The 14,426-nt window shown below is 36.4% G+C and overlaps 1 protein-coding gene across 3 annotated transcripts in view; it reads right to left on the reverse strand.

The window, feature by feature from the left end:
* Positions 1 to 14,426, reverse strand: part of LOC107688368 (ephrin type-A receptor 7-like) — a 131,892-nt gene that overhangs the window by 27,604 nt on the left and 89,862 nt on the right. For all 3 annotated transcript variants that reach the window (XM_016486020.1, XM_016486021.1, XM_016486019.1), the window contains exon 5: positions 13,131 to 13,478. In XM_016486020.1, coding sequence (XP_016341506.1) covers positions 13,131 to 13,478 — 348 coding nt within the window. The remainder of the gene's footprint in view (positions 1 to 13,130; positions 13,479 to 14,426) is intronic.

Consider the following 14,426-nt stretch of genomic DNA (forward strand, 5'->3'; position numbering starts at 1 on the left):
TATATATATGTATGTATATAAATAAAATAAAATGTAAATAAAATAAAAAATATTACTTTTCCAGGAACAGAAATCCCACTTTTTACATTGTCTGATTATCCTTGTTTTCCAGGACTCTGGGAACCCTGCTTTAATGGCCGTACAACTTGAACTGCTTGAACTTCACAAGTTTGTGTAAAAACTGATGTAAATTTGGACAAATCCTGTAGAACAGTTATGTGTAGGGGAAAAAACAAGCGAATAAATGGATTTATAATCTAAAGAGGGACGAGAGGTACAACATCACAGTTCATGGGTTGTACTGGGTGTAAGAGAAGCTTCTTTCCAATTCTACTCCAGGCTGTTGTTTCTTATGTGCCACAATGAATAATGTATAAAGAGCTCTAAACTGCTGCTCTGCCTCCTACTCCAACTCTGAAAAAATGCACTTGCAAACACTGATTACTGGCAGTCTGACCCCATCCAAGTGGGAGGAAATGAGAACGGAGATGAATTGCTTTGAGTGTAACTCCATCACTGCAGGAGCCAAACTGAAGGTTACAAAGTTCTGAATCAGACAGCGCTATTGAACTGACCTCTGTAAGACAGGTTAGGGTGTTATACTACATGTGAACCTTTCAAACACATACATAAACACTTATATATAGGCATTCACAGCACACACAAACACTCTATTAGGTAAACATTCACATAACATTTTAAACACTGATTTTCATTTCCCACAGTGTTGTTACTCTTAACTAAAACTTCTAGTAAATAAACTATTAAAGTAAATGATCTTTAATAAACTTAAAGTCTATTAAACGTTGTTTTTGCTAACTGAAATAAAGCAGAAATAAAATATAAATATTAAATAAAACATTGCCTTGGCAACTAGCTATTAAATTTAAGTTGAAATACTAAAAATATATATAAAATGACCACGGTTTATGGAAATGACATGTTAAACATTTCTGGATTAATTTAGCTGATTCCTTTGCTTTGCTAAGACTTATGCTTTTAAAAACTGGAATTTTATGTATCCTAAATACACAAAATTATTAAATACATATAATTAAATATATAACATACATAAGTGATATTTAAAACCTTATTTTTTCCTTTGCACTTATGTAAAAGCAAAATTGTTGGCTGTGAAATAAAAATAAATTAAAGATAAACAGAAATATTTAAAAAGCTAATTAATTTATTTTACTAATTAATAATTTTTTTTATTGATTAAATTATATATTTTTTAATTAAAATGAAAATAAAATGAAAACTGTAAATGTAAAAATAAAAGCCAGTTCAAAAAATTAATAAAGACTAAAATATTACATAAACAACACAAAAATAACATTGATTTGCTAATGGAAAACAAGTATTACTTTGATATTTAATATTCTGATAAAGAAAATTATCTTTTTTTTAGCATGCTAGTGGTCACAAGAGTAAGGAAGCACTGGATTTCTTGAGCAGTCGGTATTGCCCTATAGGCAGAGCCAACATGGTTTTTCTTTCCAATGGCAGAGCCACAGATTCTTTCAGCAGGGCCGTTTTGGAGACTCCGTTTGGCACGGAGCAGTGCACTATCAGAGCGTGCAGGCAGGCACACGTCACTCCCTCAGGACATCTTCCTGTGAATAAGTGTGCAAGACTCTTTCTCATCCTCAGTCGTCTCATTATTGTCTGGAGAATTCCTTCTATTGGCTCTGCAGTCTTTGGCTCGAGCCACTGCAGCGACTACATCCGGCTAATCGTGCTTTTGTTAAATACTTACAGTACATCCACTTAAAGGACTGCTGTGCGTGAAAAAGAGTAGATTGGATGCAAATAACAAAGAAAAAGATTCCGAGTGTTTTCTTTCATTACAGCCATTACAGCGATGTTTTCTGACAACTGGCAGCGATACAATGCTGACTTTAGTGAGAGAGAGAAATACAGTGAGAAAAAAGGAAGAGATGCAGGGTTGCAATACTCTGTGGTAGGGTGAAATGTGATCTTGCCCTCAGCAATGGCAGTGGAGAACGAGACCAAATAGTCAAGTCATGCATGATAACACACAAACATACACACATATACCACTGATATTACTGCAGTCTCGCAGAGCATGAGATGCCTCCAGGTTGGAGTTAACCTTGCAGTTAGGGTGAAAGTGTGTGTGTATTACACGGTTTACACACATCCATCGCAGGGCTCTATGAGGATGAGGAGTGAAATTCTTCATCAACGCAGCACAAAAGTGAACACTTTGAATGAAATATGTTCAACAATTAAAAAAATTGTTGAATATACTTAACCATACTTTGTATTTAACATTATATATATATATATATATATATATATATACACATGTATAAGGAGAGAAAGAGAGAGAAAGACAAGATACATTATGCATTGACAAGGCTGTAGATAATCCTGATATCAGAAATAATTAAATATTCAAGCTATCAGAAATAATAATCAGTGTATATGCAGACTGATGTCTGGCTACCAAGAAATAAATAAAGAAAAAAATATTCTGAAATAAACAAACAAATGGTTGTACACATTACCCAGTATGCTTCACCAGCTGGGCAGGTTGATAGAGTTGCTATTATCATTTATATTATCGCAGGGAGAGCGGGAAGGATAGAATACAGGGAAGGAAAGAGGGAGGATGTGGAAGAGGGGATTTCTGTCGGCCTGCTGGGAGGGTGAGATAGAGGAGCAGGGACTGAAGCCTGCAAGACATATACATTTACATCTAAAGAATGATATTACAACAGCCTACATACACCTGGGACCGAGAGACGGGAATGAAAGGAAGCAGGAAGAGAAGAGGAAGTGGAGGTGGAGGAGGAGAGGAAGAGAGGGAACGAGAAAGTGTAGTGAAAAACAGTGAATGGTGAGGAAAATGAGATAAATGGCAGAAAAAGGCTTTTAAAAAAAAAGAGAAAGAAGAAATAGAGCAAAGAACGAGTGCAGGAACAGCAAACAGAGACAGAAGGCAGAAAAATGTGAATAAATTAATTAGGCCTAGATTTGCCAATGGTATTTCGCACTGAATTCCAAATTTCATTACCATAGAAATCTAATTTCTTTAACTTAGAATTATGATGACTGTCCTTAAAGATACAATGTGCAATTTCTGCATTCCTTCCAAACTACAAAAACAATGACTGTTTTCACACAGGTTTACATATAAAAAAATTAAATAAAAAAAAAGCGTTGCTGTGTGGGGCTCAAACGAACAGAGCAATATTTGGAAAGCTCCACAGTGCTACTAACTTCATAGCTGCACCATCACATTCCATTAGGAAAGAAGAAAGTAAACAGTAAGTAAATAATTAAAGGGGACGTGTGTTTGTTTGTTTATTTAATTATCTATCCAAACATTCTAGACAAAAAAAAAAAAACTCCTGAAGATGCAAGCAGAAACATTCAATGTTAGAAGCTTATTATTTACCCAACTTAAAAATAGAGAGGAAATGGGGAGGGGGGGGAAACACAGTGAGAGGTGGCTGACAGAAATATAAGGAACTTAATTTTCCAGACACAAAGTGGCAACAATGCTGTAAGTTACAGACAGAGCATAAAACAACCCGACAGCACAGGCAGACAACACACTAAGCTGTAAGAGTTCATGTGAAGTGCAGCAAAGTTAGACTGAATTGAGAAGGAAGAAAAATGAGCTCTGAGTAAAAGAAATTCACACACACACGAAAAGCATTTATTCAGCACTGACTGCAAAGAAAAGAACCAAAAACGGGGTGGTCTGACAAATAGCAAACTGTCTGACTGACATCTCCCCCTAGAGATGACAGACAGCTGTCAATCAAAGCATTAGGCCATCGGTCTCATCACAAGATTGCCTGAGCAGTGGGAGTGGAGACAGAGCAACTCATCAACCCCCTACAGCTACACACACACACACACAAAGCGTCCCGAACAACTCACACACATATTCTGCATGCATAATAACCCGTCAAAAAATGCAATTCTGAGCTATTTATTAAACAGATGCACAAAACAAACATATACAATAGGGCTGGGTGATACAGATAAATATATATAGATACAGATAAATATATATATATATATATATATATATACATACATACAGTACATATATTTAGATTTTTTTTTAGCTTTTTGATGATATCTGAGATTTACAAATATTAATATTAATGTGTTTTCTATGAAACTTATTTTAGTCAGAAGAAATGTCACTTGAACCAAACAGGCACTATAGCCTAGCAGATTTTAAACGTTTAATGACAATTTTAATGGTAATAATTTAAATAATAAAAATTAATGTTTTAAACATCAAATCAAATTGAAAAATCTTATTAAAATAATTAAGGCAATATTCCACAGTTTACAATACATTTTAATAAACAGCCATATTTACCTACATATATATTTACATTTAATACACCACGTTCAAAAGTTTGGGTCTGTATTGTAAATGTTTTTGAAAGAAGTCTCTTATGCTTTCCAAGGCTGCACTGTGTTCATCAAAAACAAAGTAAAACAGTAATATTGTGAAATATTATTACGATTTAAAATAGAAGTTTTCTACTTTAATATATTTTAAATTGTAATTTATTCCTGTATATTCCATTGATTTTCAGCAGTCATTACTCCAGCAAATCTTATATGCAGATTTGCTTCTCAAGAAACATTATGACTTTTATCAATTTTGAAAACAGTTGTACTACTCAATATATTTCTGTGGAAACCATAATACTTTTTTTTTTTCTCAGGATTCTCTGATAAACAGAAAGTTACAAAGAAAAACATATTTTTCAAAATAGAAATATTCCATAACATTATAAATGTCTTTAATGTCACCTTTGATCAATTTAATTCGTACTTGCTGAATAAAAGTGTTATTTGTTATTAAATAAATAAAATAAATAAATGCATATCTTACTGACCCAAAACTTTTTAACAATAGTGGACAAATTCTATGCCATGAACTATTTGTGTTGACTAACAAATTACTGAATCTAAGTTTGAAATATATTCACTAAAGCAGAATGTCTGAACTGAAATGAGTTGACTGAACAACTCTGAAGCTCAAGTATAAAATGTTACTACACAGTCTTATATTCATGGATCGCAGACAAGGAAGGATGGCAAAACTAATCTAATGACACGCTCTTCAAACTTTATGGCTAAATAAAGAGTGCATTAATTCACAATGTTGCCTAATTTTATATCATCATCAAAATCATGACTACAGTATATTGCAAATATATTACCCTGTTCTAACACTCAGTGTACTAAAGATCTCAACACTTACAAGGGTGAGACTAAGAGGAAAGGAGCATTTCAGAGCCGGTTTTTCGTCTCCTTTCATGCATTCGTTCACCTCCTTCTGTCTTGAGAGCCTGATTCATTTTAGCTGCTTGTCACTCTTAGAGCTCTTTGCAGCACTCTGATGATCTAAGGACCTCTAGCCGCATATGTGTGTGTGCTCAATCCAACATCCAACTCCTTGCATGCCACATAAGATGCTCACAAAAACATCTGTGATTACCACAAAGACCTAAACTGGTAAAAGCGAGCCCTCGCGTAGGGTGAGGAAAAGATGTTGCGTTGTGACCAATTAAAATCCTTTGCACTCTGCGACAAAGGGGGCCAAATTGGATGAGTGTGGCGCTGAATGGAGGGTGATGACTCAATCTCTTTTAGAGCTGCTGGAGCCTTGTGCTCTCTCATTTTCCCCGATTAGAGCAGACCGAGAGAGCTGCTCCCTTGTTAGGGAGAGAGACAGAGGGTGCGGTAATGCACACTCCAGAGCAAATGCTGTGAATTGAGCTGGAAGATTTGAGGTTCTGAGAGCGTGTCACTTTTGACAGAAGGATGGATGTGGAGGAGGGAGAGAGAAACAAACATTTGAGATGCTGATTGGTCAGTCTGTTGAAGTCGGACTGTAATGGTCAGGTATCTCAGAAGAAAGGTACAAAACTATCCCTGGGGCAGTAACTTTTCAAAAGGTAATAATTTGTCCACTTTAGGTACTAATATATACTTTTAAAGTACTAATGTGTACTTTTAAAGTACTAAAAGGTACTAATATGTACCAAATACGGGTTAATAAGATGTTTCTTTTAGCTTTTTTTACCTTAGGGCACAGTGACAGCTTTGTACCTTTTTTCTGAGAGTGTAAACAGGTTAAAATAAACTTCCTAATGCTGAGATGCTTATTAAAAATATTAACACTTTCAAAGTTTTGTTTTAAGCATAAATCTAACAATATTTAGTTAGACTAATGTCTAATATATGAAACACAAACTAAATTCAAATTAAATTATCTGAAAATACAACAGCATATAAGAGGCACCTTAAAACTTAAAATTAATTTGAATCTTTTACTATATTAATTTTGTAATGTTACTATTTTATTGCTGTAAAAGACTTTCACAATATTATGCCTTTATTTTCATAAATGCAAGTCTTTGTAACTGATTTTTTTAACTTAGTATGAGAATAGTTGTATGTTCAGTTATAAAAGTCTTTCATCATTCATTCAACATTGCTTCAGTCAAATATTTTACACAGTTTGGCTTTTCAAGAAACAAAAGATCAACAAAAAATACATTTTCATGATATGACCACTTTAAAACGCTAACAAAATCAATCATTATTTAATCACTCAAGTCGTTCTAAACCTGTATGATTTTCTTTCTTCAGTGAAACACAAAATAAGATATTTAACTGTTTCTGGGGTCCAAACAACATTAGACCCAAATGACTTTCATTGTTTGGATAAAAAAAACAAAAACCTTTGAGTTCCACAGAAGAAAGTAAGGCTGACACACATGCGACCCCCCTCCCCTTCACCCTATATCATCCTCTTATCCCTCTCACCCCACTCTTCCACTGCTGAGGCACGCAGAGGTGCCAGACCCCAGAGAGCTCCACAGGCCTCGGCCATCTAAAGCAGCCAAACAAAATCCTCTGAAGATATTGAAATGTCAATCCCTCCACGCTGACCCTTCCCCTCAGCCAGTCTCCCTCTGACACACACACACGCACGCATCGGGGCGCATAAACACCCTGAAACAATCGTGAAAACATTGGGGCTTTGTTGAGCGACTATGGAAAGTGTGTTCTGGTGTAAAAGAGCTGCAATCTATCAAAAGCAGAGCTGCCCAAACTCAGATCTAAGAGAAGATGTGACCCAAATCTGCCCACTCTTTGTTTGGGTCTTTATTCACGGCTGGCTCAAAATTCATATTTACCCTTATAATTCCAGATCCACAGTATTAAATGTTGTATGATGCACTTTTCAAAAATACTATGTGTCATGGGCGATTCTTTTGAATGAAGCACTTACACTTTCATGTAGCCGATGGAGTTGTTTATCTACCACAGAAAATATGGCAAAAAATAAGTGACTCATCCATGGTGACAAAAAGACTTTACAAATCATAGGGGTTGGAATGCCGTCAGATTTATTTCAGTTTATAAAGTCATATTGATTTAATTTTGGGAAAAAAAATGGCTCAACAGATGTCTAGTTCAACTGAATTTGTACTGTATTTGAACATGTACTGTGGCACAAGCCAGCTTGCAAACGCACACGGTCAGATCTTAACGCACATATGTCCAAGGCCTGGGTGGTATGACTGTATGTTTTATATGTACACTACCAGTCAAAAGTTTGGGATCAGAACGATTTTTAATGTTTTTTACAGGAGTTTCTTATGCTCATCAAGGCTACATTTATTTGATCAAAAATACAGGAAAAAAATTAATATTGTGAAATATTATTATGATGTAAAATAATGTTTTTCTATTTTAAAATACATTAAAATCTAATTTATTCCTGTGATGAAAAGCTGAATTTTCAGCATCATTACTCCAGTCTTCAGTGTCGCATGATCCTTCAGAAATCATTCTGATATGCTGATTTATTATCAGTGCTGGAAACTGTTGTGCTGCTTAATATTTTTTTGGAACCTGTGATACTTTTTGTCAGGATTCTTTGATGAATAAATGAATAAATGTGTGTGTATATATATATATATATATATATACATATATATATATTTTTTTTGTTATTTATACGTGACCCACAAACTATCCAAATAAACTACAGACTATCCATATTAATATTAATAACAACAATTATTATTATTATTATTAATATAATTAATTATAAAGTGTTCAGAATAAATGTATATTATTTATGACCACATTTTTGTATTATTATTATTATTTAATTGACTTTAGACTTTAAGCATTAGAACATGCTTATTTAATATATAAACAACTTTATTTAACTTTATGATGAAAAAATAACTACATTGTGATTTTTTCAGTGATATAAAATGACTGATTTTAGTCATACTGCTCACACCTACAGTATGTGGACCTGTCGATAACAGTAACAGTGATTTAGTCAGAATTCACTTATCGTTGGAAAATGCATGTTATCATTCGACGAGGCTTTCAGCAGAAAGTGCAACCGACACACTTCTCGGATAATCTCGAGTCTCAGAATGGCCGAATCTCAGGCGATTAACTGTCCTGTCCAATATATCAGTCTATCATTAGTACCGTGAAGATTATTGGAAGTTTTATTGCTCGTACCTTCAGGGTTTAGCTCATATGTTGAAGCTATCATATAAGCCAGTGTCTGTGCGATCTCCATGGTCTCTCTTCATGTATCTGTGTACATGTCAAAAAACTCTAGTCTACTGCTGCATTATTACCTCGCTGCCATCTCACTTAACCGTGACTGGTTCCATGCAAGCAGAGAGCATGATGGGACTGACGCCCTTGCAGTGATCTGAGACAATATATCATAAAAGAGCCACTGACCTTTATGAATATTGCAAGGGCACACTCTCATCCCCACCCTAAACTAAACCTGTTAGCCAATCCCTCCTCTCACCCTCCCAATGGGAAATATTAAACTTCCTCTCAGGATAAGGGCCCAGTGGTGTCTCCACGCTACAGAGAAGGAGCTTTACAGCGCATGGTTCACAGCCGGCAGCGTTGGCTCTTAGCCAGTGTAGGGTTTAAGACCACAGGTCGATGAGAACTGCACCCTGACCAAACGGATTTCCCTGTATTTGAGAAGGAGGCTTTGGGCTGGACTTTATCGGCCCACTGCAGGCCCTGATGGGAGGTTCGGCTTGAAAGGAGAGGTTGCTTGGCTTCTTTTTTTGAGAGGCCGCAGGGAAGGAGGTTCCGTGGGGGACAGGAACTCCTCCAGCCTTGGATCTCCAGGGACCTCCACAGGTGATTAGACACAAAGTTTTTACACACTTGTAAACCTTTGTGGGATTGTTTATGGGTGCATATGCATTTCTGACTGATTATTCAGATTATTGCGCACATAATGAGAAGGGAAGCTGTTTGATTTAAGCCTATTACGTTATACGTACTCCAAAATGTAACTCTAACTTGGGATTTCTAAAATCAAAACTGACAACTCAACGTAAGGATGGGCAGCATGACCAAAATCTTATACCACAGTATCAGTCATTTTATATAACTGAACCATTCACAGTATTCACTGAAAAAATATATTTTGAAGTTGAAAATACAACAAATATTATTATAGTAAGTTTTATGTTTTTATAATTCAAAATGTCATGTTTAGTTCAATGTTTTACTTGCCATTTCTTTGAAATTTCGTTTTAACTTTCTGAGAGAAAATTGTTTCTACACCAAATTTTTTTTTCCTGGAAAATAGAGAAAAAAATTGTTTATATATTAAATAAGCATGTTCTAATGCATAATCCAGTGTATAACTGTGTGTGCATATATATTTTTTTAACTTTATAGGCACTAACAGGGATTCTCAACTGATTTTTACAACTGAAACTTTTATGACATAAAAGTATATATTTTGAAGAAAGTTTCAACTGTTTATCTTTCATACAATGACAGACAATGGGGTCCAAAACAATATTGGACACCACTGACTTTTCATTTTTGCATGAACTATCCATTTAATTGGTGACCCCACTCTGCACCATAATTATATAGTGTATAAAACTAAAAACACTTTTGAAGAATGTTGGTAACCAAACTGTTTTGATCCCCATTGACTTCCATTATATGGACAAAAATACAATGGAAGTCATTGGGAACTGAAACTTATGGTTCTGTTACCAATGCACTTCAAAATATCTTCTTTTGTTTCCCACAGAAAAGAAGAAAGTCAAACGGGTTTGGAACGACACAAATAAACTACAACATAATTTTCATTTTTGGGTGGACTAGTATCCCTTTAAACTTATGAAATATGTTAATACTGCTTTGAACGGCATTTTACAGCTATTTGAAAATATTTATTTAAATGTAATTTTGACGTTTCAGAGAATTTGAATATCTTTCCCTATTAAAGTACATAGGAGCAGTAATTGTGTGCCATAGAAACACACAGAAAACATCTGTCCGAAGGCTTTACTGAGATGGCTGCCGTGTGACCCGATTTGCTTGCTGCAAACTGCTCTCAAAATTATCAGCATGCTTATATTTCATTTCCACAGAGAGTTCAACAAAGGGCCAAATAAATACAGAACGCGCACATTCAACACAAGCACGGCACTGATCTCAGCCTCTAGTCAGTTAAACTCCTTTGTGTTGGCTTGCAATCACACCCGACTCTAATCACAGAGCTTAAACACACAGCTGCCTCTGAGACTGTACATCACAATAAAGTAATAGCACTTCCTCTGAGAGCTCTAGTTAACCTTGAGCCTGTGCTGCGTGAGGGAGCGATTAATGGTGTGTTTATTGAGAACGGAACAGAAGAAGAGAGGAAAATTAAGTTAGAATATGCAATACACATAAAAATTAAAGACTTGTGTTATGGCTACCCACACAACTTCAAGCACTATAGAAAAAAAAAACAAGGATGGCGTGTTTCAGAGGAATGATTTATACTTGAGACCCAGGTCCAAAATTAACACCCACCAAGTGCCAAATGCAATTTAAAAACTGCCTTTGGAGAGCAGATAAAAAATGATTTGCCAGTGTCACAGTAAATGATAGTCTAACCCTCACACATGCAAAGTGATTCAAATGAAAATGAATATGAAATAATAAATTATAATTACAATTATTAAACAATTAATTCATTAATAGATAATAAATGATTATATCTATTATATATTTAAAGAACATTAATACTTTTATTCAGAAAGGACACATAAAATTAACAAAAAGTAACAGTAAAGACATTTCTTCTAAAAGAGGTGATGATTTCTTTGTTCTTTCAAATTTTCTGAAAAAATATATATCCTAATATATATCCTGAAAAAAAATCTATATAAACAACCTCATGGTTGGCAAATGTTCTCGATTCACTTGCTTTGGCAGGTGTGGAAAAGAGTTAATTTGGACTCTGCCTGAAGGGGAAAAGGAGAGAAAGAAAGAGAGAAAATAGTCTACTGAAAATGTGTGAGAGACAAAGAAAGAGTAATTTTTGGCAGAGAAAAAGCAATTGTGTTGGAAAGACTATCAAATAATGAAAGGCGCAGGAGTCGAGTGCCAAATAAACGCTCTGCAATTTACTCTTAATGGAAAGCAAAATCTGAGTGCGTAGAAGTTTTGATGAAAGAGATCTTCTCCATTAATAAACATGCGGCTCCTGCGCAGCTTATTTCAGCCTTTGTGTTCTGGCACTCTGGGATCATTGAAGGATCTGAGCAAGCGGTAATGTGAGTGTGAGTCTGTGTGACTCTGTACAGTATGTGTGTGTGTGTGAGAGAGAGTGGCTCAGCGGGCCTGTGTTAATCTGGGGGTTGTGTAAAGCGAGCAAATATCAGTGCACATTGTCCTGTAGAGGCATTTGATGATATAGGTGAGGGTCTAACACTGATAAAGTGATTTCCGAATTGTGTACCTGGCATTTACATAATACTGTGTACATTGTGTGTGTGTGCGTGTCTTTGGAACTGACCCGTCACACAAACACACACCAGCTGTTCAGTAAGCCCTACTTGACTCCAGATGCTGCTCTTATACAACTTCATTTTGTAATTGATCAGCACTAAAAATGGAGTGTGTGCTCATGGGTCGACATGCACACACAGCATGTGTGTGTATGGTGGGCACCTGCCGTTGACTTATGCTGATTGTGTACTTTATGCACTAGATATTTTCTAGCTTCTAAAACAAACCCTCACACAAACCTTTCTATATTAAGACATTATTTAATATGTTAATAAGTCATTTACCTCATGGGGACCATTTAGTTATTATTACTATCAATATTATTATTATTATTATTACATCAGTAATTTCTGTTATGAGCACATTTCTGGCCTTTCAGTTACCCATAACCCTGTTTACTGAATTCTGTGACTATAGCAAAGGGGTCTTTGAGAATTACACTGCATTCAGACACCAATTTCTCTCTTTATTGTGGTATAACCTAGCAGACAAATGGCAATTTCACCTCAAAGAAATTACTATAACCTCCAATTATGTGCAGAACTTTTAGTCTTCTGGACATAAACCACTATCAGTGGATTTGCAATTGTGTAGTTTCTGTTGTTCAGCACAAAGCCACAATAAAAGGACCATCTCAAATAATGGGGAAAAAAGGTAAATGGTTTTGTGTATTTTTTGATAATACTCATGTGATCAATTATGAATCCACTAAACCAAAATAAAATAACCACTGACCACTGCTGCCGATCTCATTAAAGAGGACATGAACGTCTTTAATCCCACATGGTGGAAAGACATCAATGACACGAGGATGCAATGAAACTGAGAAGCACTAAGATGAATAAGCTGCTTTGTCACAACTTAATTTGGCTCAAAACGGGACTATTTCACTCAAATCAAATGGAGATGAGTGAAAGCATCTGCTGCAGTATTACTGAGAGAGGACAGTGTCCTCAAATACTGTCTCTACCGACATTAGGAGCATGACACCACTCACAGACAAAAAACATGAAACCAGCATTCACCGTCCACATTACACTGACAAATGCAAAAGCTGCAATGTGAAAAAGCAGCACTAACATTTATTTTACAGTGTTTAACTCAACTGTCTCTTGCTAAACAGGTTTTATCCTGATAAAAAAAGTGAACTTTGACTCACTGATGCACTTTATTTGCTTTATTTGGAAAACAGGGAACGATACTAGGTAAATACTAGTGTAAATATTTTATGAAGAACATACCTGGGAGGCTGGTGGAGATGTTGACCTGCGTGTAGAACCTTTTGTTGGGGAGTAACTCCGAGACGCCGTTCCGGGCCTCCACGCTGAAGGAGTAGTTGGTGTTGGGCAGCAGGTTCACGACGGTGACTGTGCGCTCCGTCAGGCCGCTCTGCTGTGGTACGAAGCCCACGCTGGCTCCGCAGGATTCACACTGCACCTGCGGGGCCCGCGGGGGGCTGACACATCGCCGGCAGCCTATGCTGTAGGTGAGATCCCCTCGGCCGCCTGAGTCATTTGGAGCGGCCCACTCCAGAATGAGCGTAGACTGTTTGAGGGTGTAGACCAGATCACGAGGTGGAGAGGGAGGGCCTGTGTGCAAAAATAAATATATAAATAAACAAACAAACATACAAATGAAACTTGTCATGCTTGATTAAAACAAAGTGTTCAATACCACACATGCCACACACACACACACAAAAAACACATTCATAAGCATTAAATAAATGTAGGCCTGCACGATTAATCGTTTGTAAACCGAAATCGCGATTTGAAAGGGTGCGATTTTCAAATCGCAAGAGCTGCGATTATTTCGATGAAGGACTATCAGAGATTTAACAAGCATCTATGTAGTTTTTGACAGTTTGCTTCATGTGCATTTTACTTTGATGCAGAGTTTAACCAATAGGGGGCATTCACTGCACGTGCTCACTGAACCAGCAAATAACCCCATTTGGGAAAGATGAGCGCGAGCGGGAGCAGCAATTCAACTTCCCAACAAAGTGTGTCTGCAGACGACTTGGTACCTAAACGAAAAAGCACCGCATATGTTTGGAATTATTATAGATTTCGACGTTCTGATGTACTTCAAAGGCAAGTACTTTGTAAAACCTGCCGAACGTCTGTGTCGACCTCGCGAGGCAACACAACCAACCTCAGCATCTGCAGAAGTATCACAGACAAATCTATGATAAATGCATGGCCAAAAGGCCAATATATGTATAGAAAGCCTGAAATGTCTACCTTTAAATTAACTAAGTCACGTCCAAAACAAATATTCTCTGTTAAAGTAATCCGGATGAAACATACGCGATGTCCAGTTTTCCCGTCTCAACTCATAATATCTAATGCGGTCACGCCCACGAGCCGATCGAGCTTTTCAGATTCTAAACATCCACGGGAGACGCGCGCGCATGTAAACGCCCACATCGCCTCCGCGTAAACAAACGTGAAGAGTTCACCCCGGCTACTTTTTGTTTCTGGAAGAAGACGCGCTGAGAGAAATAACCCAGAATTTACCTCACAACGCAATGCGTC

Source organism: Sinocyclocheilus anshuiensis, unplaced genomic scaffold (assembly GCF_001515605.1).
Source record: "Sinocyclocheilus anshuiensis isolate Anshui unplaced genomic scaffold, SAMN03320099.WGS_v1.1 scaffold209, whole genome shotgun sequence".
NCBI lineage: Eukaryota > Metazoa > Chordata > Actinopteri > Cypriniformes > Cyprinidae > Sinocyclocheilus > Sinocyclocheilus anshuiensis.